The 28,000-nt window shown below is 38.4% G+C and overlaps 2 protein-coding genes across 4 annotated transcripts in view; one reads left to right on the top strand and one right to left on the bottom strand.

Moving 5' to 3' along the window:
* Window positions 1-3,493: 3,493 nt before the first annotated feature.
* NDUFAF5 (NADH:ubiquinone oxidoreductase complex assembly factor 5) lies at window positions 3,494-8,474 on the bottom strand. Its single transcript, XM_076335067.1, has 6 exons — window positions 8,436-8,474; window positions 6,456-6,653; window positions 5,872-5,932; window positions 4,514-4,597; window positions 4,106-4,188; window positions 3,494-3,976 (listed from the first exon to the last, which is right to left on the bottom strand). The coding sequence occupies exons 2-6, from the start codon at window positions 6,609-6,611 to the stop codon at window positions 3,890-3,892; spliced, it is 471 nt and encodes a 156-aa protein (XP_076191182.1). The 5' UTR covers window positions 6,612-6,653; window positions 8,436-8,474; the 3' UTR covers window positions 3,494-3,889.
* Window positions 8,475-10,699: 2,225 nt separating this feature from the next.
* The window catches only part of ESF1 (ESF1 nucleolar pre-rRNA processing protein), a 33,450-nt gene continuing 16,149 nt past the window's right edge, over window positions 10,700-28,000 (top strand). The window contains exons 1-9 of one of the 3 annotated variants that reach the window (XM_076335068.1): window positions 10,700-10,747; window positions 11,481-12,177; window positions 12,936-13,285; window positions 14,034-14,147; window positions 14,964-15,064; window positions 16,621-16,773; window positions 18,241-18,355; window positions 19,339-19,477; window positions 26,161-26,322. In XM_076335068.1, coding sequence (XP_076191183.1) covers window positions 11,481-12,177; window positions 12,936-13,285; window positions 14,034-14,147; window positions 14,964-15,064; window positions 16,621-16,773; window positions 18,241-18,355; window positions 19,339-19,477; window positions 26,161-26,322 — 1,831 coding nt within the window. In that variant the 5' untranslated portion in view covers window positions 10,700-10,747. Of the gene's footprint in view, window positions 10,830-11,480; window positions 12,178-12,935; window positions 13,286-14,033; window positions 14,148-14,963; window positions 15,065-16,620; window positions 16,774-18,240; window positions 18,356-19,338; window positions 19,478-26,160; window positions 26,323-28,000 lie in introns of all 3 variants that reach the window. The other 2 variants (XM_076335070.1, XM_076335069.1) reach the window with 2 other exon arrangements.

The raw sequence follows: 28,000 nt of genomic DNA on the forward strand, positions 1-28,000 counted from the left end.
CTGCTATTAATCCTGCACGTATAGTTCACGGACTAACAGTTAATTACAAACTATTAATAAATCAACAAACCACTTCAGTTCTAACTTGATTTAAGCCACGAGTTGTTTTCCCCTACAACAAGCACACGCACTCTCTTCAGTGTTTTCTACTTCACACCGATACACAGCCTTCAGCTAAAACTTAACTGTCTCAGGTTTTTCTTTTTCCTTTTCCGTCACCTGAGGGCACCCAAGATATTCAGGAAATCAACCAACTAGCTGTACAGGTCACATTTGCTTCAGTACTCAGACCGATTCCAATCAAACTACTACAATAACTGTACTCCCCCAAAATAATGGCTCCAAAACCCGGACCAAAATAGATCACGTCATTGAAAAGTGGATATTAAGTTCTTGGGTTAGACAAATGAAAATTTAAGAGGTTTAACATATATGCTAGCTTTCTTAAAATGGCTTCTTGAACAAGATGCTCTAATGAATTTAATCCACTAGATCAGATCTTTACATCAGGAAATTCCAACTAAACACCATAGGAAAGATTGGTGTGTTTCTCCTCCCACAATTGACAAAGCTTAGTTTTAGCTCACTTCTAGAAAACATTTAAAAAGTGTCATTCATATTTATTTCTTTTTTAAGCAGTGTAAAAAGCTACAGTTAAATTTAATTTTGTGTGGTTCACTTCTGTACTTCTGCTGATGACATTTTTATGAATTAGGGGTAATCAAGAATCCTTTTCCATGTTTTAAATTCACAAATTCCCAGAGTCTTTTGAAAACATAGGCTCTGCAAAATCTAATGCTTGGGTTACAAAGTGTAGGGCCTCATTATCATCCCTATATCCTAAGTAGACTTGCATAAAACTATACATTGACAGATCTTGTAGTCAAAGACACTGAACAAGCATGCTCATTGATCTGTGGCTCAGACCCTCAGAACCTCTTTGAGGCTCAAAAATACTAATGTTCATGAAGCGTAAACGTGCTTCTTCTAAACTTTTTTTTTATTTATGGGCTCCTAACTTTTGATTAGTCAAAATAATTATCTCCCAGAATTCTTTCTTCCATTCTTCTGTAATTAGGAGAAAAACATTCTGTATTATGCACAAAGATTTTAAAAACTAACTAAGCTTACAGGAGACATTATGTCACCTTAGCAACTACTTTTTACAAGTTACTTACTCTGCAAAAGCTGATTTTTAACACACAGACTTTAAAATAACTTCTAGACTAGCAACTGGCAACCACATTCTTCTTCATTACAATTTTAGAAAGCCATAAAGACTTAAATCTGAAAAAAAGAATTAAAATATAACAGAGCCTTATGTGACAAAAACATCTGTTCATAGTAAATTAACTGTTTTCAAAGCTATTCATTTAAGTGCCATACGAAGAAAGTAACTAGTGGAAACCAGAGTAACCTAGAATTCCAAGAAGAAACACTACAGGGAAAAAAAAAATATTGCAGTTAAACACACACATAAAAGGCAGTTATCCAAATGTAGTCAGCCAGAGAAATGAACACCTTACCTGTCAGTTGCATGCCCCCTAATTCCGACACCGCTCCAATGCCGTATTTATTGCTCCTCACTTCTACTACTCTGCACCCTTTTTCCAAGTTAACAGAATATCTAAACTTTTTTTTTCTCCAAGTGCTAGGAAAAAAACTACTCTTGTATTTTTCCCTGTTCAGAAGGTACATTACCCCATTACCAAACCACATTCTTACCTACTTTACCGTTTACATATTCCATCCGTGGAATATGGAATCGAAGAACTGGAAACCCTTCCCTTTCTCTGTAACTTAGCCGAGCGCTGCAAACAAGCACTTCTCCAATTAACATTTACCCAGCACATTCCACCTCCTCACTCCCTTAACACATCTGAGTCACAACTGCCAGCTCAAGTGACTAGAAATTAACCTACTAAGGCAAAAATGGATAAAGTTAGTCATTTGACACGTAACTTCATAGAAACCTACCTCTGGGAAACTGGAGAGTTTCCCCTTGAAATAAGTGAATTTTATTTAAGCCAGAGAAGATCTGTAGAGAGATGCAGTATCTTGTATTAAGTCCACTGATGTACTATAAAAAAAAAAAAATGGAGGCTTTCAGAGAAACAAGCTCTTTTTAGATTTAGTCTTAAGATAAAGGGCTATAAAGGTTATCAGACCACTTAGAGCCTCTCCCCCTTTTTCCAGGAGGGTTACTGTTCTTTTCCAAGGAAAATGAAAGATGAACTCATTCCCCTTGAATGATTATGGATTAGGCTTGTAAGCAAAAGCAGGACGGAATATTCCTACCCTCCTTATCGTGATGTGTTGTACCTTCTTTGCCCATTTCTTATTCAAAGTCAAAGCCTGGTAGGTAAAATAAACCCCCAAATTAGGCCCTTAAATTGATCTAGCCAGCTGAATACTGCATGAATAGTTTCTTTTTAAACAGCATTTCTGTTATTTTGAAAACTGAACATTGGTTAAGCAGTAGGAGGTAACTCTAGTATCTGTATTAGTCTTTGAATCGGAATTCAATAATCCTTGACAGAATATGAAGGCTTCTGCCTACCTTGCCTATTCGGTCTGTGCCACATTCTGTCAAACTCCACCTGCTGGATAATCTTCTTAAAACAAGCCTAGAGAAGCTTTCATTTCACCAGTATTGATACAACACCCAGATACAATGATAAAACTGTACACCTGATTATACATTCTTCATGCTTTTCGTTTCTACCGTTCTCTATCAGTACTACAATCAAGTGAAATCCCTGGGTAGGTATTTTTTCTAAACACCTCAGGTTAAAGGGCCATATTTGTAACTAGTATCGATTTCTGGTAATGCAGTTATATACAGGAAAAGTCATAGCTCCATGTCACAGCTAAGGAGAAAAAAGTATACTTCATGCTTTTCAGCCTCTGATAGTAGAAAAGCAGAAAGTAACATGTAAATGTATTTTTAACTAATATTTAGATAAAGCATCACCTTTAATTTTTCAAATGCTATGAGATAAAAGAACGGGTAAAAAAAATGCCATGGAACTCCAAAAGAGTACCAACTCCAGAGAATGCCAATTCTAAGCCAGTTAACTAATTTGAAACATACACGTCCATCTGAGTGCTAGGTGACTCTTCTGCTTGCTATTCCTTTCAGTAAATTAAGTCAAATCATGATACATGCATTCTGTTAGAGCTACAATGAAGCATCCCGCCTTCTTTATGGCTGAGCTCTACTATTCATGTTCAGAAACATTTCTAGATTTGGGGATGGAAGAAGAAGTAATTGAATTTTAGGGTTGTAGGTGAAGGGTAGTAACCTGAGATATTTTTTATAATACAGAACTTACTTAACCACTTCCTTATACGCAAGTCAAACATTCACATTTCAAACGGTAACCGACAGTAACTTTTTACCCATAATTTCCAACCCACAAAACCCAATAACTTAGACCTGTGTATTTGCTGATATTTTCTCTTATAGGATGTCTTATAAATACACTTGCCACCAAGTACTGTTCTTTATTATGATCTACCATCCTTTAGGAAAAAATTAAAAAATAATGCAGCGTGATACACACTCAAGACTTGCAAATCATACCTGGAGCACTCTGTGATACTGAAATGCTGGAAAAGGCATTACATTTGAGAATAGTAATTTAATCAAAAGTTGGGAGAGCATGTATTCACTTACAATACCACTCAAATATTTCTCTAGAAACAAAAAATGAACGCCATTTTACATAGCTGATGTTGTAGCATAGGCAGTACAAACCCAAAAAACCCCTCTATGTGCAGATTATCATAATTTCAAAATGTCGTCATAAAATAAGCACAAATGAAGATTATCTGCAATGAGAACTTTTATAGAAGCTCCACAACAACTATTATTTCTGATGAAGAACTATTTTTTTCCCCTTGAAAGTAGTCCATCTATTTTTGCCAGATCTCCAAATGAAACTGTTGCAGAACCTCTCTGGGCTGGTCTTGCCTAAGGAAAAAAAAGAAGAAAAAAAATATATAGGGCTAATTTTAAGTTAAAATATTTTGTAAAAAGCTTTTAAAGCATCAGTAATTTAAAAAGTATCTTCAAATAGAAAATAATTCAGCTTCACATTACCTGTGATTCATGGAATTTCCAGCCAATCATGTAGTAGATCTGAAACGTGGCAGGTACTGAGCCATCACTATTTCCATACATTTCTGTTAGGGCAGGGAGAGAAAAAAGGTACACAGAATGTCAGTTCTAAGAAATACTTAGTTCTGAGAACATTAGAACTAAGTATGGCATATTCATCATAATGACTCTTGGTGAAAGATTTGGGACAATAAAAATCTCTCATACTGGTGCATCAACATAGTTCAAATCCTGTCATTATAATTAAGGTTAAGAATATCTGGTCGATAATGCTATTTTGCTCTATTCCAAAATGTTTCTAGTTTTTTTACACAGAGGTCAGAGAAAAAGACATAGAAAACATGTTCTTAAAGTCATTTCAGATTAACTCATTACCTCTCAAATACTTACCTCGGTATATTGCAGCAGCTGCCAACATTGTCTCCCTGTGTAGCAGAGGTTTTCTATTCCAAGAGCAATTACTCTCGCCCATACCTAAAAATATGTTTTAGCTTTAAGAAAAAGAAAATATAGCATATGCCATGAGTTAAGTGCCATGCACTAATGACAGATTTTTACTAAACCAGAGTAAGTATAAAATCCTCTGAATCTCACTGTAAGAGAGAACAACATACCGCAAATAATTAGGTGAGTTTCTTACCTATAAGAATCCAAGCCTTTTAATACCAATGCTTTGCAATGTACAGTTTGTATTGCTAGGAATGATTTCAAATTATTACTTCTTCAGCCTGAGTCTTCAAACATTTAGGTTTTTTAGTATAAATTATTTTAAGCATGAGTACAAAGTGTTTATTCAGACACACCACTCATGGGTGGTTGTTTTTTTTTTTTAAACAGATAAGCATCAAAATGACTATCCCAAGAGTTTTTTAATAGGAAATAAAATAACCACAATTCTAATCTCTTTAATAACTTACTGCATCTGAATGTTTCTGCAGAGAATGAAAGTTTTATTTTCATTAAAGAATTACTCTAAACAACAGCAGCTGATCCAGAGTAAGAAGACACCCTGAACTGCTGTGTAAGTAACAACTAACCGCATATCAATGACTACTTTACAACCCATGACAAATGCAATCAGAATACTAACTCGATTGTTAAGCATCTGAATCGTTTTTTGCTTTCCTCAGCAGGGTCCAATTTGAGGGTCTATTTATTCTCATTCCAAAGCAGTTTCCTGAATGTCCTAATCATTAGGGAGGCTCACGGGAAAAGATAGTATGTGAGATTATATGCTTCTGTCTCCCTTTCAGGGCTTTTCAGCAGCTTACACTGAACAGGCTCACAAAGAATGGGAATACAAGGGAAGCAGAAAATTCATAGACCACGAAATAGCAAATCTTTGACTTCTACCTCCCAACACAAATCTGCTGACAGGCATAATCTCCTGACTCACTAGAGATCAGGAAAAAAGTAATGCTTCCACTGTTAGAAAAAGATTTATATTTTGTTAAGGAAGAAATTTTTTACGCTGAGGGTGGTGAAGCACTGGCACAGGTTGCCCAGAGAGGTGGTAGATGCCCCGTCCCTGGAAACATTCAAGGTCAGGTTGGACGGGGCTCTGAGCAACGTGATCTAGTTGAAGATTTCCCTGCCCACGGCAGGGGGGTTGGACTAGATGACCATTGAAGGTCCCTTCCAAGCCAAATCATTCTATAATTTGGAGTTAAGAAACACACAGTGAAACTCTTCTGTGTCTGCATCACTGATACAGAAAACATTTATGTTTCCATAAAGTATATACTTGCCTTGCAAGTCTTCCATAACCTCAAACAACCCTGGGTAGTTGACTTGAATTTCGTCAGTATCCTAAAAGAATTGAGCAGCTTAGTTTTAGAGCATATCAAGCTAAAACAGTAGCATTATGCTAGCCTTCAGAGCTGCTAAGACTATTCATCTGCCACTTCTGTTCAAACCGCCTAATTCTCAGAAGAATATACTGTCTTAACATTTCTAAAAAATTTTGTTTAGCAGCCCAAATGCAATCAAATTTTAATTGAAATGCCATTATTTTCTTCTTGATTTTAGAAGAAACAGCAAGAGTGTCTAAAGTTTTTTCAAGCAGGTCTAACATTCTCTGACATTTCTCCAAGACCGCCATCCAAATTCTACTGGGCCACTAGCCAAAGATACACTTCAGTTGGTTTCATTAATCACAGTGAAGCCGAGAACAGAGGCAGTCCAGGCTATTTCAGAAACTTATTCAGCAAGGTGCACAACATGCAGAAGGAAGCAGTACATTACTAATACATTCTTAAATAGTATTTTTTATATACCAGCAGCTCTGATGTTCTGGATTGTTCTGTCTGATTGTTCTCTTATTTATAATTACCACAGTCAGGGTGTTAAAGCCAGCTCTCGACAGCAGATGTCCCAAATCAGAGACAGCAGTGAACGGTGATACATGAGGAGAAAATCCCCCTTCCCTCTCCAATTCTGCTAGCTGCAAAGAGCAGCGAAGCTCATACAGAGTGTCTCCCCCAAACATTGCACCAATGAATACTCCATCTGGCTTAAGAACTTGGTGAATCTACAACACAGAAAAAAAAAAATTAATGTTTTTTTGTTATTAAGCCTATGCAACTAAGAAGTTCTTAGGACTTTTTTTGCTTTTAAGTTCATTTAAAAAAAAAAATCGTTATAGTAGCTGTAACAGATTTTTAATGTTGACTGTATTCCACAAGGCAAGCTGAACCAAAGCTTTTGGTAACGCTGCAAGATAAATAATCTGTCTGAAAAGAGACTATTTGTTCTTAAGAAAGAATGAATCCCCAGAAATTACACTTACAGTCAGGAAACACAAAATGCGCTGTGGAAATATAGGGTAAAACTATTTTCAATGGGATACTCCTAAAACAATATCCTCAATTTGCTTCTGAAAATAAGGTAGATTAAGATAGCTTCTGCTTACTTTTAGTTTCTCAGATAAGGGCAGCAAAAATACTTTTTAATAGCTTGATTTAAGAGAAATGGAGGCCTTAGTTTCTAGTGGTGATCTTTGTACTTCTGAACGCACAATAGAGTAATGCAATTTTATTATGTCTACCCCTACTTATTTTTAACTAGCCAGAATAGCAGTATCATGACACAAATGCCAAGGCTGACAAGCTGCTTTCTTGTCTAGTAAGTCCTAGCCCCCTCCCTACTGAGAAGGCCAACAAATTCATACTTTCTTTTTCCCTTAAGAATTGGCAATGATCCCTGGTTTAGATATCCAGAAGAGCCATATTACATAAACAGGCCAACAAGACAGCAAAAGCTTCAGACAGTTTACCTTACTGATTTGAAACAAAAATCTTTAAAACTTGTTTTTAATCAAGCTACCTTTTCAATGCCAATAAAGAAGCCTTTAATTGACAGGTAGGAAATTTAGGCAGTTGAAGGCAGTTTCCATTAGTTAAAGCCAGTCATCCCAAAGTAGGAAATGAGCATTCACGATGGAAGTTGGCCAAGAACTCCAGCTCCCTCCCCTTTGTGGGACATTATAGTGTGTCAGTTATTTTTACTGTGGAGGTAAAAATATTTGACACTCCACAGAACACTTAAATTCCACAGAAAATAATATATTTCTTCCCAAGTCTTTTTTTTTTTTTTTTTAAGTACTGAAGGCATTCCGATTTCTATTTTTATTATTTCCATAACAGCAGGGTACTCCTATACATAACAACAGGTGATAGAATAGCACTGTAATGACTGACCAATTTGAAATAAATGAAAAAACAGCAAACTGGTTAAAACACTCCGTGTTCTTGCTCCCAAGTTAGCTGATTTGAAATAAGTTTTCACATGCAGGAAGGAGCTGAAATAATCCAAAAATCAGATTTTTTTCAGTAACAGTTTCATTTTTCTGTCCTTAACAAGTATTTGCTTCATTTAAAAAGCTTTTATCTTATTAAAGTTGTATTTCAAAATAAACAGCTGACATATAAAAATAATACAAGTTCCATAAGCCGGTTCTGGAGAAGTTAGATTTAGAAAACTCTTGTACTACAAGTAGTAAGAACTAACACACAATAAAATCAATGGCATTGCCTCAGTTTACATTAGTTACCATGATCCCGGCTGTTGAGACTATAAAATATTATACAAACACGTTGTTTCACAGTTATTTATTCCAAATTGATTTGAGACAGTAAATGAGTAGAAATAGCAACTGATGCTCCTCAAACTGCCAAAAATACTGCAAAAAATACTTGTGTGCAACATGAGCTATTTCTGTGCCTCTTATTTAAAGAAGACCTGGAAATACAGAGTGCTCTGAAGGCAAGTAATGGCAAGTGTTGAAGTTTAGTATTAAAAAACAGTTTCTTACCTCTCTAAAAGCTCTAGGAAGGTCATTCACCCAATGTAAACTGAAATAACAGAAGCGTACATTTTGTAATTGCATATTAAATAAAATTTAGGGAATGCAAATAATTATTACATTATCTAAGTATGTTTCAGAAGCCAAAGCAACAAACTAGTTTCTCAAGCTGCAAAAGTTCCAAAATGCCTAAAAGTGATACTAAATAAAAACTAAATAGATGTTTTTTAAGTTGAGAAAATGCAGGTCCTGGAGACTAGGTTGTCAAAATGCAAGAAAGAGAGAAGCTACATGTGTTTTGAAGGAAAAACAAACAAACAAAACAGTAAGAACCACCAGGACAGCAGTTTGTCCTAATGTATGCTCGTATTAACTATGCAAGTACATTTCTTATTACTGTTTAATGGACTATTAATCTTTTTTTTTTTCCTTAAACTTACTCTGAAAAGAACATTATTTAATACCTTTAACCAAAAAATAAGATGTAAATAAGTGATTAATGCATACCTCAAGCTGCTAATAACAAGATCAAATGTATCTTCTTTGAAAGGAAGGAATTCCTCATCAGCTACAACACTGACCGTAGGGATTTCAGAGTGTACAGCATTTTTCTAATGTTGGGTTAGAAGAAAAACAACATCAGAAGCTCACTTTCGCTCTCCTGTATTATGGAATTTAAGCACATTAGCATTCAGAAAGCTACTTACTAAAGCATTCTCTGAAATATCAACTTGAATAAGTTTTTCAATGGTTTCCTGAAATAAAATTTAAAGAGTCTATCAAATATTTAAGTTGTTTTACAAGTTGACGTTAGTAATTTCTTGGAACGCTTACACATACTTATGATAAGTTGGAAGGAATCTCTTTAACCCTTGATAAAACTTTACGTAAAGCAGAAAGCATTTCCCCCCTCAACGTAATACTTCATAATTGCTCCCAGGGAGAATAGCTGAGGTAAAAGTAGTAACAGAAAACACATTCTGCATTTTTAGGTATAAGTTCAGTCAGATATAAACCATGGATTTACAGCCGATGAAGTACCTTTACTTACAGCACAGTTCATGAAGGGCAAACAGTTCACCATTTAGAAGTCTCCATAACGATACTTCTCTTTAACAACTAAGTGCATCCAACAGAGATCGATCGAAAAACATGCATCGCCCTACTCAAAACTAAAGGTTAACTATAGCTTCCATTGCACTACTATCTGTCTAGTCTTCAGTGGCAATAGGGTAACAGCCTGCACAACACACGTCTTTGGACTGTAGCTACAGATACGAGTGGGGGGGGGGGGGAAAGGAGTTACCTCGTCAAGATTCAGAGGATTGTTCTGAGTTACAATAGAGCCCTATTTGAAAACGGAGGGATAAATATGTACTTATTTTAAACACTTTGAAGTATGAAGAGACGGTACCTTGGTTAAATGTTGAGCTATGTAACCTCTTCCAGAGCCAACATCCAAAGCAAGAGGAAATGTTCTAAAGGATAAGTTTATCAACATAAAATATAATCAACACTTAGTAAGTTTTAGACTATATTAAGTTTTGTCTGCTCATTTCCAAACGTCTTTTCGAGCTAAACACATGGAGCATCCATCTGTGGTTACCGCTACGAGGAAGCGCAGAGAAAGGCTCTCACAAGCCACCGTTTCTTCCCGAGGGTCACGTCCCCTGACCGCGACCCTGCAGCTGCAGGCAAGCGTGTGGGATACGGAGCGGTGCCCCGCTTCCCCCCGCGGCGAGGCTTACCTGGTGATATCAAACACCCTGTCCGCTATCCTGCCGCCGACCTAGGGGGAAAGCCCGCCGGTCAGCAGCGCGGGGCATCGCCCACGCCCCCGGCAGATCCTCCCCCCCCGCCGCCCCCACCTCCTCCCGCAGGTAGTCGCACTTGGCGGGCTCGGCCTGCAGCGCCGCCCAGTTCTTCTGCTTCCGCTTCAGCCGCCGGTCGAAGGGGCTCAGCGCGCCCGAACCCGAGGAAGCGCCGGCGGGAGGAGAAGCGCCGGCCGCGGCTCGTCCTGACAGCGCCCAGGGCCGGCGACATCCGCCGCCCCAGCCCGCCCGCAGGACGGGCCGGCCGGGCCCCCTCAGCAGGCCTCGCGCCCCGGCGGCCGCCGCCCCCATGCCCTCGGGGGCGCGCCCGGCGCATGCGCGGGAATAAACCAGCCCCGGCGCCGCCCGCCTTGCCCGCATCCCCCTCCGCGCACGCGCGCCGCCGCCCCGCCGCCAGCCTCCCGCCGGTCGCGCCGTGTGATTGGTTGGGAGCGGTTTGTCCTGCCGCGGCTGCCATAGTGCCGCCGGAAGCGGCTGCGTCGGCGCGTGGTGGGTCGGGGCTGTGGGCCTCCGCGTGAGGGAGTGCAGCCGGGCGGTGAGGAGGAGGCGGCGGCGGCGGCGGCCGTTAACGGTCGGTGGGCTCGCGCCGGCCGGGCGGTGCGAGCGGGGCCCCTCGCTGAGGCGCCTCCGCGGGGCCCCGCCTGTCGCTGGGGTCGAGGTGGGAGAGGGGTGCCGCAGCCGGCCGTGCGCAGGGCAGCGGGCGCCTCGGGGAAGGCTCTGGTGCTGCCGTGCTGCTGCTGGGCCGCGCTGAGCCTCGGCCTGCGCCGGAGCTGCCGGTGGCACCGGCCTGAGCTCGCCAAAGCACTCGTGCTCTTGTTGACTTCGTTCCCAGCTGGCGCTTTAAAATGCGGAATACCTCAGCCCTGTGGGAAGTACGAGTCTGAGCTCTGGCTGACAGTAGAACTGTTCGAGGTCGCGTTCGGGACTGATAGGGGATCATTTAAGGCTGTATCTGCGGCCGGTATGGTCTTTATAGCTGTATATATCCGCTATCAGAGGAAGCTAAGATGTGTGGTCAAGACTGTGGTACCTACAGGATTATTTGTGACTCATTTAAATTGCCGTATGTGCTTTTGGAAAGAACTTTCTAGGTATAGGTTAGAAATCTGACTTTGCTTAATTTTTAAATTTTTTTCAATTACGTATCTAAGTCTACGTTAATCAGGGTTTTTTTTTAATCAGAAGTGTGGTGGGTTTTTTTTTTTTCTTCTCCATATTGTAGATGTCCAAGTCTTCAACAGCATCAAAAATGTCATCCCAGGAGGAAATACTGAGGGATGGGCGGTTTAGCTGCATTACGAGGGATCCCAGATTTTGGGAGATGCCCGAAAAAGAACGTAAAATCAAGATTGACAAACGATTCCGAGCTATGTTTCATGACAAGAAATTTAAGCTGAAATATACAGTGGATAAAAGAGGTCGCCCTGTTAACTATACTTCTACAGAGGACCTCAGGAAATTTTATGCCCTGTCAGAATCTGACTCTGATCTTTCAGAAAATGACAGTAAAGAACATACGGAAAAGAAAATAAAGAAAAAAAAAGCTAAATCTAAAAGAGAAGCAGATTCTCCAAAACTACTTGCCGATGGTCTCCCTAGGGAGGAGAGCAAAATAAACAAACAAGGGGTGGACCAAACATGTGAAGCGGTGACAAAACGAGATGACCTTAAAAATGAAGGACAAAAAATTTCATCTAAATTCAACTTGAAAGAGGACTCTAAGAAAACTGCAACAGAAATTGATTGCTCTCAGGGAAACAAGGGCCTTTTACACAAAGGGGAAAACAAGCAAGGAGATGCATCAGGAGGAAGATCAGCTTCAATTGAAAACAAGCAAAAGTCTTCACAACAAAGTGGTACTAAATCGGTTAAAACTCCTGGGAGGGACCATACCCTAGCAGGAAAAATAAAAGAATCAGGTTAGTTGTTCAAATAACAAGTAAAATTTGGCTATGTTTACTTGGATGTTGTTGCTTTTGTTTTATCCACGGCAGATCTTTTGCAAGATCAGTCCTGAAATAGCTGACTGACTCAGATTCAGTGTTGCTGAAGAATCGGAGTTGGTCAGCTCTTTATCGAATCAGTGCTGATTCTTCAGTAAGATTGTGAACATCCATGTCCTTTTAATTGCTGGAGCTGAAATTGTTGGTTAGTTAGAAAAGTAAAATGTATAGTAGCGTATACACTACTGTATTTATCAAACTGAATAGCAAATATAAGGTCTGATACCATGAAGGCTTCAGCATATCAACGCTTGTTGACGGAAAGCGTAAGGATGGCAGCATCAAGCCGTCAATATTAGAAGGCATTAGAGAGAACAGGTTACTTGAAAAACTTTCCTTATATTGCTTGTGCATGTGTATAGCCTGCCTTATTGAAATCTAATTTCTACCTGTTGATTATACACATATAAATAGAATAACAGAATAATATTTCATTGGAGTTTGAGGTTGTGGGCTTACAGAGTGATTAGATTAGACTAGACAAGCTGAAGAGGCGATAGTGATGATTTATGTTGTTTGCACTTCCCTGATGTAATTTGTTCCTGCATCGTTACACATTTCAGGGGTTCTGAAAATCTGTATGAAGAAAACCTGAGGTTTTTTCCTCTTTGTAAAGGATCATATGTAATTCCAACATAAAAATAGATGTCTGATGTCTAATACTTACCTTTCAGTGACTGTATGCACAGACACCTGTGATCAAAGTGACATTAGTAAAAGCCAATTAGAGGAAGAAATTTCTGCAAGTGATGGTTTTGAGTATGCAGAATCGGAAGAAGAGGAGCCAGAAGATGATGGGGAAACAGGCGAGGAAGAGGAGCCAGAAGATGATGGGGAAACGGGCGAAGAAGATAGCGATTCAGAAGATGATGAAGAAAGTGATAGTGGGCCTGATCTAGCTAGAGGCATAGGGAACATTGAAACGAGCTCAGAGGATGAGGATTTCAATGAACTATTTCCAAAGGAGCCAGAGATAGAGCATTCGTGGCGTGAGCTGGATAAAGATGCCCCTCGTGGAGATGAGGTAACAATACTTTGCATGTGAAAAGTTGCTACATGAAAAACTCAGAAATGTACAGTTATGAGTTCATTATAGACCTTCATCTATGAAACAGTTTGTGAAAGTATTTTTCATAAAGGTTTTTCAGCCTTTTAGTTACAGAATGCAAGTGATGATGAAATTGGCTGAGAATGAGAGACTCGCAATTTTCACTGGTGTCTCCCCTTCCCTCTAAGCAGAGGCTTACCTATAGATAGATAAGCTATCTATAAGTGAAAGAACAGAGTTGAGCTTTTCAGAAATTCCAGAATTTAAATAGTACTGCTTTGGTTCACTACTGGGTTTGAAATCATTAGACAATGAAGTAGGACTTTAAAACTGAGCACAGTTAGCGTATAAGAAATCGCAGTACTCTAGTGCTGTTATAATACTGTGATACTAGTTGCTATTGTGACTAACCGTATGATGATAACAAAATCCTAAGTGCTGATGTTGTAACTGCACTCCTAAATCTGTGATGGGTGCAGTCCATTTTGTGGTGCTTCGCTATATATGTCCTTTTCATCTGCTCCAGTGATTGCTGCTTTTGACCGTTGCTGGCTTAAGTGATACAAACTCTTGAGGAAAATGCTGCTTTTATTTTTTTCAGCAGAGTTTGTTGCTGACTTTGATTTTTACCAAAGATAGTTGCTAGAGAATTGTGTAGTCCCCATAGCAGTCAGGAATGAAACCTATGAACTTTATGTCCTTTTTTTTTTCTCTCTCTGTTCAGATTACAAGTAGATTGGCAGTTTGTAATATGGATTGGGATAGGTTGAAGGCTAAGGATTTGCTGGCTCTGTTTAATTCTTTCACGCCCAAAGGAGGAACAGTATTTTCTGTTAAGGTAAGACCTGGTTTCTAACAGGACTACTGGCTTTTACTGTTAAAAAACCAACCAACCAAACAAACTACAAAATAAGAACAAAGTAAGACAGTTCTGTGGAGAACCAACAGAGAGATTAACATGATAAATGAGAAACTGTGTTGCAATTTAACTTGCTGTGTTAGAAACAAACGTGCTGCTTTTCAGCAACGGGCATGTATTTGGTAGAGTCAGATCCTGAAGCTGTTAACCTCTCATGTTTATGAGGTTGGCTCTACGTGCTGTTTTTCTGAGACTAATAGTGAAGTTCTCAAAGTCTGGTAGGGGGAGACTACATTTCCTTGGCTAGTTTAATTTTCAGTGGTCTTTATGGTAGATAACACAACCTTAAATCTGGCTATTTCTAAATGCTTTCCAACCCCTTTTTACCGTTGCACAACACTTCTTGTTTTTCACCACTTTTGAGTTATTAATAAACTGGTTGAATTCTGGTGAGTTAAGTTGTGTTTTTCCATTTTTAGTGTCTGCCTCCAGCTTTCTGAGAAATGTTAGTCAAATACTCCTTTCTGAAAAGGGCCGCAGTGAAATGAACAAAGTCAGGGTTCCTGTTCTTCATCTGTCTCAAAATATTCTCATTCCTAACAGGCAGTTTGTTTATTCTACTGTCTTTTCTCTAAATTAAAATTAAGAGGGTATTAAAGTTTATGGAATCGATCCCTTTACTGATTTTCGATAAAAAACATAAAGTCTAAAAGGCTCGGTGAGATATTTTTTCTTAGTTGGTGTACATTATGCCGCTACAGTTAAAAATTTATTTTTGTGTTGTTGTATATGTAGATTTATCCTTCGGAGTTTGGAAAAGAGAGATTGAAAGAGGAAGAACAAAAAGGACCTGTGGAACTATTCGATCTTCCAGAGAATACCACAGAGAATGACGGGTATTAACTTTGTCTTCAAATGAGAGATATAATAAGTCTAATTCTCAGTGAAAATCCCGATCAACTCCTGTTTCCAAAAGTTCATGTGTGGAAGTCTCCTGTGGACGCTTTAATTTTATAGCTCTTTCAAGGGATGTTTTACAACTGGCCCTGTTCATTGTCAGTGCGTTGAGTGAATGCATTACTGTGAAACTTGAAGATTTGCTTGTTGATAAGTGAATTCAAAAATTTTATTATGTAGCTCATTGGAATAATAAGTGGAACAAATGTGTGGAGAGCTTAACACAGTATTTCTTCTCTACAAATTGCCATTCATGCAGTAAACTCCCTTTGTTGCTTACCGTCAACATTTTTATCTGCGTAATCAACAGGGACCTTAACTTAGGCTGAGAATTCCCAGATTGAGATTTCTTGAATGCCACCAGCAGCAGCCCTGGCTTACTAGGCTGAGCTCATCAGGCCTACCATTGTCCAGGCTTCTTCAGGCATGTCTTTTGGGTTTTTTTCCTTTTGTTCTGCTTGAAAGTCTTGTCTGTATGGAACTTGCGAGGTTTTGCTTTTATATTTTTCCAGAATTTCCAGATGTTTGGCAGCCTGACTGGGACGGCTTTTGTATAATACATCCCGCTGGACTGCCCTGTATTTGGAAAATCTGGATGCTTCTAAAATAAGTGCAGATCCCTTTGAAGAAAGTCTCTAGTGCATCAGGGAAGTGTACGATGAACTTACAGTGCATTCTGGAGTCAGCTTCACTGTGTGCATCAAGGTGCACCCTGAAGCGTTAGATCTACTGCTCAGTGGGCTCTAGAGCATCTGGAATACAAGAAACAGAAATTCAGATACCCCAGGGATACCTCCGCGATACCTGTGCGTGTACCCTTCAGATTCACGGGACAGGACCTCAGCCCTGCGGTGTTTCTCCTGCATCCTTCCACCAATTCATCCACTTCTCAGTCTCTTTTCTGCTTTTCTTTTTCTCTTGCTGTCATCTTCTATGACCCCCCCACCACCTGTGCTATCCAAGTTAGTATCCTGATTCCTTTCCTCACCCATGCCGCTTTCTTACTTATCACTCCTACACTGCCTCTCTCTAGCACGAGGATCTGCAATTCTGTCCGTACAGTCTCCCAGCTTCTCTTATGTTCTTCATGTGTACCCTTACTTATGTATGAACATCCTTTTCATCAACCTTGTTAAGAGCCAGGTTAACTGCAAGCAACTTGATAGGAACTTTTAAATGCTACTTTCTGTGGCCTGCACAGAGACATACAGAGGTGCTACTGTATGCCCTGCACAGGGGCTCTAACCTTACAATGCCTGTGGGAAGCAGAGTCAGATACAGAAAGTGTACACTTAATAAAACTGTGTGAATTAGTCTTTTTACTTGAGTAAAACTGCATAGATACTGATGGAACTTCATGCTGTTTAACATCTAATCTTATAAGAAGATTAGGAGAGTGTTTGAATGGTGCATGTTTTTAATGAATTAAAATATTTTGCAAATGAGAAGTTATTAAAGCCAGCTCGCTTGATTGTGGTGTTTCTCACTTTTGCAGACTTTATAGGGAAAAACTGCGGGAGTATCAATTTAAGCGACTGAAATACTTCTATGCAGTTGTAGAATGTGATTCTCCTGAAACAGCCAATAAAATTTATGAGGAATGCGATGGACTGGAATTTGAAAGTAGCTGTTCTTTTATAGACCTGAGGTAACTCCAGTGGTGACTTTTTTACATGTTGGGCCGGGGAGGGAGGATTAAAGCTAATTGAAAATAATCTGGAGTAAACGATATTGTCTTTATTCTGTAACCAAAATGAGATATGTAAATAAGTCAGGCATCCAGTGAGTTGTTAGGTTTCCCTTTGATGCTTTTTTCCTCTTTTTGAGCATTTTTACTGGAATACGGAAAGTTTGAGAGGATCTCTGCATAGAGAGATTATTCTCAGAGAAGTCAGGTAAAATGTTCTGGTTGTATCTTCAACCTTTTGGTACAATTAAGTAAAGTGGTAGGGTTTAGAAAACAAAACAACATACTGCTGCTTTTTTTTTTTCTTCCCCTTTTTCTTTTCTTTCCCCAAGGGTCCAGAAGTGGCTGTTTTTCCGGGTTGCTTACAACAGGGCAAGCCTATTGCTGCTGTTGTCATGAAGCTGCAATAGATTACTATGCTAGCCCTATGAATGAGCTGGAAGCCCTGATATTTCAAAAGTCACGTTTGGGAAAGAATTTTAAATTATAGTTGTGCTTTATTGTTAGTATTTCCTTTTGCTACAAAAAAGCCTTCTAGTCTGAGCAGAAGTTACTAAATCATAATGAGTTTTGACAGAAGCTGGCTTCGTCTGCTGGGGACCGTGTTACGGGCACTCTTGGAAGTCAGTGAAAGAGAAGTTTTTTGCTTTGAATCATTTTCTAGAGGAACCTAGTTAATTTGCTTTGAACCATTTTGGAGAAGATGATCTCTGCCAAATGAACATGTAACTTTTCATGCTTTTAAACACAGAGAGAGAATGTTTTACAACAGACACAGCTGTTTAAAATTCTCCAATGCTTTTCCTAATCTTCTACTTTGTTAAATTTCAATGTTGAATAGTATTCATCAGATTACATTTGCAATGATTTAAAAAAAAAAAAAAAAAAGCCCAAGTAATTTCTGTTTTAGTGTACAAAGGGTTGTTTTTTATCTAACAATTTCTGTCATTACACATGACTACGGTCTTTTTAACTTTTTTTTCCCCTGCTAATTGTAATGTTAAAGATGTACCAGGCTTTCCTAAAATGGTTTGAATTTTTTTGTTTATCTGTTTCCAAATTCTATTTTATTCACTTTTTTCTTTAGAAAAAAGCTTCCTGAAAAGATGATTCTTAAAACAAACAAAAACACCCAAAAAACCACCCCGACCATGCTAATACCAGAGTGAAAGTTGTTTAGTTTAGTTCCCCAACATGGTGGTGTTATACATCGAAAAACCTGTGGAATAGTTGTGCAGAAGACAGACAGTTAATCTTGCATGTGTGGAGTACTTGTCCATTTCTTTTGTTTCCTTTTCAGGCTTAACAACTCTTTATTTTAGCAAATTCTTTTGTGCTGATGTACCTTACTCACTAAAAGCTTAGACTGTTTATACTATGAAATTTCCCAGTGTATTTGAATAATAACATGTTTTATTTGCCTTTAAGATTTATTCCAGATAACGTTACATTTGATGATAAGCCAAAAGATGTAGCCTCAGAAGTGAACGTAGCTGTATATAAGCCAAAGTACTTCACATCTGCTGCTATGGGAACATCAAAGGTATCTTTACAATGTTTTTGTAACGTTTTTCTAATTTGTTTAGTTTTGTTGTCAGCTTATAAATTATATAAGTAGTGGGGAAAAGATTCCTGATTATCTTCACCATTTCAAAATAACGACATCAAACACATTAAAAGATGTAAGCATGTTACGGAGCCACAAGTTGCAACCCCATAAATAAGCTCAAGTTCTGGATTTTAAAAGAAATTCGGCTTCTTTGTTACAAATTAAATACTACATTTTGACCTCATTATAACTCTATTACGAGTTGCAGATGGAATTACTTTGTTATTCGCAGTTAAATCTGCTAATTTGCCTAAAATGGGTATTTGTGTGTAGCTCAACAAGAGCCTTTTTGGTGGTAGTGCCAGGCTTAAACAGTTGCATTCCCTCCTTGTGGCTATTTGTTCCTGCTGTCTTATGTGACAGTCAAAATTTCCATTTGGCCATGAAGTGAACCGGATTGGACAAGTGATTATTTGAGAAATAAGTAATTTCTGCTGGATTATTTTTCAGTCAGATCTGTTTCACCTTCCGGTTGAGGGTGCAGTTGCGCAAACACTTGTATTGTCCCCATCGCAATCCATGCGTGATTCCAGGAATGAATTGCTGCTGGAAGAGGAAAGGGGAGGAGTTGGTGGCTGCTTCAACACCAGTATCAGCTGCCACAAAGGAAATTTGGCTTGCAGAGATTTTGTGTTGTGTGACCTGCTGTTACAGAACCCTTCAGTGCCTGAGGAGACTTCTTCATTTTTTCACGTAGTTAAAACTCCTTGAAACTCATTGTAGAACAAATTCCAAAAAGTTGTAATTAAATTTATTTTAGTAAAAGGTTATTATAGCTAATTGTTGTAGAGAACATTACTAACGGGTTTACATTGCTTCTTAAATGGAAGGTATCAAATAATCTTCCCTCAAAAGACAGAGTTACAATGTCCAATTTTAGTGTTTCAGCTTCTGTAAGTGGCATTCTTATTTTTAAGGTAGATATCACATGGGATGAGACAGATCATGAACGAGTAATGTCACTTAGCAGAACTTTTAAAAAAGAGGAACTTCTTGACATGGATTTTCAAGCTTATTTGGCTTCGTCTAGTGAAGAAGAGGAAGAACAGCTGCAAGGTACTTACGTTAATAAATGTTGTCCACAAAGTCATTAGCTGCAGTGTTTTGAACACAAGTTATTTAAATACGGAAATTCCGTATCTTTAGAAAATGCTTTGAATGTCGTCTTTTACAGGCACAATATTATGCTCGTTATATAAAAGCTGTGGTCAGGTTCTACTATGAAAATAACCTACCGTTCCTCCAGAGCTAAACGTCTCCGAACATGGCATATACTTACTTTTTTTGTGTGTGGCCTAAAGGTGGAGGGAAATTGGTGGTGAGCACTTTGGTATTTTTTATTCACTCTTTTCAATTAGGAAGTAAATGCATTGATGACAGAACATTGACAGACTGACAGATGCTAAAATTTTTTTTGAAAAGATTCGTAAGTTAGGCATGTTAACGTGGAAGCTGTAGAGTTCTTTAAATTTACTGGAACTTGACATTCCTTTTTTCTTTATTTCTTTTTTTGTTTCTTTGAGGTAAGTACACGTTTCCAGTGTTCTTTATACATGATAAGAAAACACGTGCAAGTTTTTAAAATGGTATCTCTAAAGCCACAGTTGAGATTCATTATGCAAACCTGATTCTGATTCTCCAAATAAGTATCACTCGTATGACCCCAAAATTACTACATTCTTTTTGAAGACGAAGTACGTTAGCTGAATTTGGAGCTACAGCTTAGTTAGAAGATTCGTTAGTGAGAGTTTGACTTAAGTATTATCACCCTAGCTTTAAAACAGCTTTCTGGTTTTCATTTCTGTACTGCAAAATCTCTTTACCTGGTGTAATTAATGTTTGATTAAGCCAAGTATAATGATTATAATTAGAGTGATTTCAAGTAGTGAGATCACAGGTGATCTAAATTGTGGCATATTTTCTTTATTGCTGATATGATAAATCTGTTAAAGTTGCTTTTCATCCTACATTTGAATGATTTACGTAGAGAATGTGGTAGCTATTTTGTTCATTCAGTGCTGAATGAAGATCTGCTGCCTTTCTGTGAAGTCTGAGTAACACTGATCAAAAATTACCAAATGGTAGGTGATTAGGAGTTACCCTAATGTTTGAGCCCCTGAATAGCTGCTTTCTGAATAGAAGCTTGCACCTCTGAGTGTAAAATAATTTTCTCCCCCCTTCTTCTTTTTTTTTTTTTTTTTTTTTTGACTCCTACCCCTCTCTTTCTTTTTTTCAGGGTGCCTTAACATTTCTTTGTCAAGTTTGGCAATACCTACTTTAATCTCTTCATTTCTGAGATAAAATTATTTTCAGTAGAACTGGAGGTGCTTCCTTTTCAGAGAAAAAAAAATAGTTTGAAATGCGAAGTCGTTAATGACTAAATGAATTAGGTTAGAATGCTCACTGTGGAAATCTATTTATAGGTTAATATAGTGTTTTGTCCTCTTCGTGGTGCTCTATACACATACTAAAGTCTCTGCAGGGTAAGGAGATACTGAAGAAGCTGCCCTAAGACTGTGCTTGTTGGAATGGCCTAGACAGGGCGTTGAATGCACTCCAGACCTTAGAAGGTCCTGAGGGAGATGTAGATTGCACAGAGCTTCTTCAGTCCAGCAGTAGCTCTTCTTGGGTAACCAGGGGAGTGTGAATGGCAGTGGAGAGAAGCTGTGCTATGGGCCTTTCAGTACTCCTAAGCTATAGGTCTTACGTAGTGAGGGGAAAGGTAAGCAGCAGAACATATTTAAGGGAACTTTAGAGTGTAGTAGTAACATCTTTCAAATGCTTTTTGATTCACCTAACTTCTTAAGAATATAAAGAGAATGTCATCTAACTTCGTAAGGTACATAAATCTGTGTGTGGTGGACCAACATGTAGATTCCTGAATTACCTTGCTTGTTTCCACTCTAAAATTCCATCTGCTCTTAATTAATAATATATATATAGCCTAAATTACAAGGCAAAGAAAATGTCATTAAGCCTTAATCAGGTCTTTCAAACAGATGTTAAAATTGTTTTATACTGCATAAAGGCAGGTTGTTGCAATCAGAGATGAGTTTGGAGCTTGCAAAAGAACATTACGGATTTTTCTGGTCATAGAGTTGGGAAATCTTCTGGCAGCAAACTCAGCTTGGCAATATCTTGGCAGGGTTAATGTCCATTGGTTTCTCATCTTACATAAAAACGCACTTATAAACTGCACCTCTGTGAGCTTTAGTTTCCCTAGTAATGCTTAGTAAAGTATCTAAATGGGAGCAGTAGATGGAGAGGAAAGAATTTCCATCCTCTTACTATGTACAAGACTACCGCTGTGTTAAAGAACAGCATCTGTAATAGGGTGATGATGAAAGCAAACATCTCTAAGTGAGCAACACTTCAGAAATTTTAAAAAGTAAACTTCCGTTGCTGGGAAGGAAAAGAAATTGACCTTAAGTAATCTTATCACGCTAATAAATTTTAAACCTGGAAATGTCTAGATTCTAATGATGTTTTGGAAAGTAAGTTATTAATAGAGGAATTATGTTGCCATGTCTTTAACGCATTCCTGACCTTTTACCCATTCAGTTATGTGATACAAGACAGGATTCCATCTAGAATTATGTGGCACTATGCACAAATGGGAAAAATCAATGTCAGCTGCTTGAATGGAAATGTAGAAGTGTGATAAGAAGGAAAAAAATGTCCTGGACCTTTATTCATATTTTTTAACTTATTAAAATGTTTTATTTAGAAACAGTTTTTTGCTGGCCTGTTCTAATCTGGTTTTTATGGAATTTTTCAACTTAAAACGTGTGTGTCATGAATGTTAGTATTACTATTACACAACAGTTTTGTAACATCAAGTATTTCAGTGACCTGGTATGTTGTGGTTCATAGCATGATGTATATCTCCTTTACATTGCTTCTGAATTTTCTGTTACTTGGATGCATTTGTTCCAGTTAGGAAGCGTTTGTGGTGTGCATCAAATCCAGCCCATAATTGCTGTTTTGACTGTGAGCACCAGTGGCTTAGTGTACAGCATTTTAAATGATGCTTCAAATTAAGCATTACGGTTTTTATGCCTAAGCTTTTGTTTTGTTTTTTTATCTCCGCAAGAGCAACATCTGTTCTGCTTTGCACAGCCACACAGAATACCTGAATAGACTATATGACAAAATACTTTTATCAGTGTATTTTTAATTAGCTGTTCCTGATGGTATAATCATAGAATATCCTGAGTTGGAAGGGATCCACAAGGATCATTGAGTCCAAGTCCTGACTCCACACAGGGCAACCTAAAAGTTAAACCATATATCTAAGAGTTGTCCAAACACTTCTTGAACGCTGACAGGCTTGTAGGGAACTCTGTGTAGAGCCCTGCTCTCCACAGTAGGAGTTTTAGCAGGGAGCACAGTCGCTTGTGGTATTGGGCTTCCAATACAAGACTCTGCAAAGATGGCAGATGTTTTGTTTTGTGCTGCTGCACCAATGCCGGAGGTGCACAAGCGTAGAGAAAGAAAATGTCATTGTTGGGAAGGAGGAGTTGCTGGGTAGAGATTTTTACTTTTTTTAATAATGCTGGTAATCTTATTTTTAGTGCTTAAATAAAATCAGACCATTTATTAAATCTTTTTACAATTTTGAAATCTGTTTGGCACAATAACTCTGACTACATATATAAACTTAGATGCATCTTTAACATTTTATCACATGACAGTACAGTCCTCCTTGCTGTCTTAAAAATGAACAGTATTCATATGTGTTTATATTTGCTAGAACTGTTAAAGAAGGCTAAGGAATGGAAGGTGACAGAAGTAGAACATGCAATTATTTAATATTGTCCCTGAATCTGATGGGTATTTATAAAATGCATTGAACAGAATATTATTTGGGTTGGCTTCTGTCCCCTGTTCCTGTGTAGCTTCTTTGGACACTCTCAGGCATTGCTACTGCTTCGACAGTAGCAAGGATTTGAATTTTTGGAGTATTTCTATTGGGTTAGTTTCGGCATATTGCTAAAATATTTCCTAAGGAATTAGCTAGACTTGTGTGGAATTTCATGGGACAGAATAGAAATACCACAACCTGGTTATTTTCTTTCCATGTAGCATCAGGAGCTTGATACAACTGATGCAGGCGGTGAAGACTTTTCCAAAGCATGTTTGCAGGAGCTTTTGTGTCAGGTTGGTTTGTTGTTTAATAAAAACCAAAAGGTGCATGGAAGGCCAGGAACAAAGGTCATCTCAGCTTTCCTTCTAGAAAGTTCATACAAGCTGTTGGAGGTGTCCAGTAACTTAGAATTGAAGAACACATCTCTGTGTGCTTTTGCAGGCCAGTGTGTCCCTATTCAGAAATGCCTAGACAGGGGCCAGGTCTGACTGCAGGCATGTTAATCTTGGCTTACATCTGACTGGCTCAGAAGCGCGGCTCTAGGAATGTCCAGTCACCTCTCATGCGCAGCCAGGTGCTTAAAGGCTGCAAAAAAAGCCAGAATGTAATGCTTACTATTCCTTTATCGTTATCTGTTTGAATTCTCTTCTTCCAGTATCTGTCTTCTCCCTGAAAAATATTTTACAAAAAGATGTCTACTGAGATACTCTTTGAATAAGCTTATTTTGATTACTTTGAATTCTAAATTTGTCCTTTTTTTATTATAATTTGGATGAACTAATGGACTTTGCACAGCTTCTTGTTCAGAGTGTGCTGAGAATGTGGGAAAGTGGGGTTAAAACCCAAAGTGTTTGTCACTATTTTCTGGCTCAAGACTAAGGTCAATGCGTTTAATTTTTCATATCATGCTGTAGTACAATGCAATAACCTCTACCTCAGACTTGCTTCTTGCTGGCTGGAATGTAGAGCTTTCTATTTTTCATTCTGCGGGTCTACATGCATTGTAGGGGGTTGTTTTGTGTCTGTCTGAATTTGAGTAACTACCCTGGATAGAATTGAGACGTTTAGTGCATTTTTATGGTATGGCCATCAGCGTCCAGAGCAGTAGCTGAATTTTCTGGTGTGCCACTATATCATGAGGGGGAATTTTATCTTTCCATCTTTAAAAGAAACTCAGCTTTGCAGCAGACCTCTTGTCAAATGTTGTGTCTGTTATAATTTTTCTACTCTCTTTACTTTTGTAAAGATACAAACTATTGTATCGGAATGTTTCTGACCTGCCTCAGGATTTTAACTTTTTTCTTCTTAATTCTTCTAGCACTTCTGTTACTACTCTCCTTTGAAAACATTAAGAATATACTTGTATTTTATACTGTAGACTTCATCAGCTTTTGCCTTTTTTTCCTTCACAGGTTAAGCTTTTTTCTCTTAATTGTATTTCTCTTGCAGTGCAGCTGTTAATGCGCCAGAACTTACTGGTTTGTATGTTGTGTTCAAGGAGTCTTTGAACAAGCTATTGGCAGAAAGCACTACTGCCTCAATATCCATCAGAAAGTGGTTCCTCATGTTGTGCAATACAGCATGATACTTGAAAGCTAGTGACAAGGTTATTTGAACTCTGAACAAACTTTGAGAACATATTCAGCTCATTTTCCTTTCTTACAGCTGTTGTCAAGTGTTCTTTATTTGCTTACAGAATGAAAAGGCTCTTGAGGGTTTTTGAAGGCGATGTTGAACATTTGACAAAGGAAATGCATGTTTTTTCTAAATCAGAAAGTATGACAATATGCATTGCCACTTAAATTTCTCCTAGCAAAATTAGCAAAACCAGTCATAAATACAAATCAGTAGCCCTTACTTATCCAGTTCCCATCCAGTATAGCTTTACTTCTCTTTTCACATGATAGCAGGAAGAAGAAACAACAAAATGGCTTATTTTCTTCTCAGTCTTCAAAACCGAATGCCTTTTGCGTGGTGCGTGAGCAGATGCTTTCCTCTTGGGAGATCCCAGCTACTGATGAGGAAAGTGGAAAAGCAGCTGCAGTTAACTGAACACTAAAGATTTCTGCTTCTAGCCAACAACCATCTGCTCGCGGTGATGGGATGTGGAAGAGAACAACAGTGTCACACCTAAGTTTTAGCCAAAGCTCAGAGTCACTCTGTGTTAACGTGCAACTGCAGTCTGTCTCTTTAGACACCAGTTATGCTGTCCATGCTACTTGGTACCATAGGAAGCATGGCTTTACTGCTAAACTAGAGGAAAAGAAAAAAGGACCTTGCCCCAAACCTAGTTTTCTACAGTTCAGGGAGCTGCCGCATCTTAAAAGCCTGTTCTCTGAAACATTTTTTTAAAAGCTTATTGTAAGTCACATTGTAATTGTGTTTTTCGGGGGGGGGGGGGGGGGGACGGGACGGGACACCTCTTTCCATCTTGTTTCATTTGTTAATTCAGCAAGTCACTGAAGATTAAGGCATTGAATAATTGTCTCTGTTGTTGCAAGGTTTATTTGTTAAAATACAGCACTCTAGTTTCAAAATGCTTTACACAACTATTTTTTGGGATTTAGGTACTACTCTGCTGTAAGGGACTCTGAAACTAATAATTAATTTTAAAATGCAGTAAAGGATGCTGTGTCTGATCGGTGATTTCCTTTGCTGGAGAAATTTTCTTTTGTCTTTTCAGATATTATTCTTATTTCATCGAAGTATGGGGATTCTAAAACCGGTTACTCTTTGGGGGAATAATAGATGAAAATATTTTAGATTGTTTTGTTAGAAACAATGTGTGTGCCTTAGGTGTGTTTCCTAATCATTAACTTCAGTTGATCACTTTCCTGAGGCTGTCTGTGATAGCTTTACTCTCTCTTTCTAGGTGGTGATGTAGCTCATGAAATGGAAGATGACAAACCCAGGAAAAGCCAAAAAGATGATGAAGAACAAATCGCCAAGTACAGAGAACTTTTGCAAAGTATCCAAGAAAAAGAGAAAAAACAGGAAGAAAAGGATATAGGAATGGAGATTAAATGGGTTCCAGGTAAGCTTTTTTTTTCCTTTTACTAACTTGGAGGATATGCACTATTGGCCTGCTAATAGGGATATAGTGTAAGGTGTCAGATTTGTAGTAGTAGAAACTGACCTTTTCCCCCCCCCATAAATTGAAATCCAGATGGATTTCAATGAGAGAAATAAAAGAAACAATATGACTGAACTCAGTTCCTCAGCTGTAAGCTTCTCTCCGTAGCTTATTTTTTTGCTAGGTTTTTTTGTGCTTGCTTTTTCATTCATCACTTTATGGATTTTCTTGAATAGAATTCATGTGTTTGCCATAGAATTATAAAACATACCTACACTTTTTAAAAATGAAAACCAGTATGATTTGGAAACATAGCATAAAATTAGAGGAGAATGGTTTTTAAATCTTGCTTGCATAATGCTGAAGATTTGGGGGAACAGAGAAGGGAGAAGCCTGACCTTCCAGTGAGCCTGCTCTGTGGGAAAGCAAGCTACTATGAAGAAATCCCAGCTACCAGGGATATTTAGTTGTATTTAGTGACATCCAGATTTTCATCTGGAAATTAAAAAAGATAACTTCACCATATAGCATCCCAGCAGAACTCATCCTGAGATCTGAAAACCAATGTCTGGGTTTTTTTTCCTTTATGATGAAAAGACAGACTGATATTTTTTTCTTTAATATTTTGTTTATGGGTGTGTGCTTTCCCTGAGATGTAATGAGCCAGCTTAACAACTCGCTACATCCACAAAGGGAAAGATTTTCACTGCGGCCTCTCCTTGATCCTGGCCCAGAGCTCATTCTGACTGCCTGTACCAGCCCTGGCACTTGTTAGATTTCTTTCCAAGCTTAATTTCCTGTGCTAAAATGGCAGAACTACTCTGGAAAAGAAGAAAAACACTGGATCTTTTCCACTGAGTTAGCGAGTCAGATAGGCAAATGGAAGCATTTGGTGAATGCTCAGAGGGCTGAATTATGCAGTCCGAAGACTAGGGAAGTGTGACAGTACCTTTTTGGAGGCCGCAAGGTGCTGTATTGGCTCAGTAGGTGTAGGACTGCAGGCTATGTAAGGACACAGCCTGATCTGTTACTGTAAATGCTGAGACCAGAGACATACTAGAATCCAGCCACTTCACCGCCGATGTGTTAATTCCAGCTAGGAATGCATATCTATTTATATGATTTATACTAATATTATTCTGAAGTCACTCAGGTAACTTCTGTTGAATATAAATGCTCGCTTTTAAAATCTTGTTCTGGTCTGTACTGATTCACTGAAATTGATTGAACTGAATGGAATAGTTTTACTCCTAGTTCTTGATAAGATCTGTATTTGAAAGTATACACTGGCATTAAAAATAGCTGTGTGTTTTCAGTTGTGCTTATGTAATTCCAGTAATTTCTGGCATAAATTCTCCCAAAACTTTTTAAAGAAAGCATGTATCATGGCGCGATGGGACAAGTGCTTGCGAACACAGCTGTATCGTCATGTTTTACTTCATCTGTCCACAGTGTGTCAGTATTTGCATTCTTGATGTTGCTCACTTAGTAGCTTTAATTCCTTGTGTCACAGAGCATTCAAGGCAAATGAGTTTTCATACAGAGGTAGCTATTATAAGATTTTTTACAAAGATGTGTTGTTGCCACCTTTCAGACTGAGGGTGGAAACTACAGTCAAAACAATTGCTGCCAGGAATAT

The sequence above is a fragment of the Aptenodytes patagonicus genome, chromosome 3 (genome assembly GCF_965638725.1).
Source record: "Aptenodytes patagonicus chromosome 3, bAptPat1.pri.cur, whole genome shotgun sequence".
Lineage (NCBI taxonomy): Eukaryota > Metazoa > Chordata > Aves > Sphenisciformes > Spheniscidae > Aptenodytes > Aptenodytes patagonicus.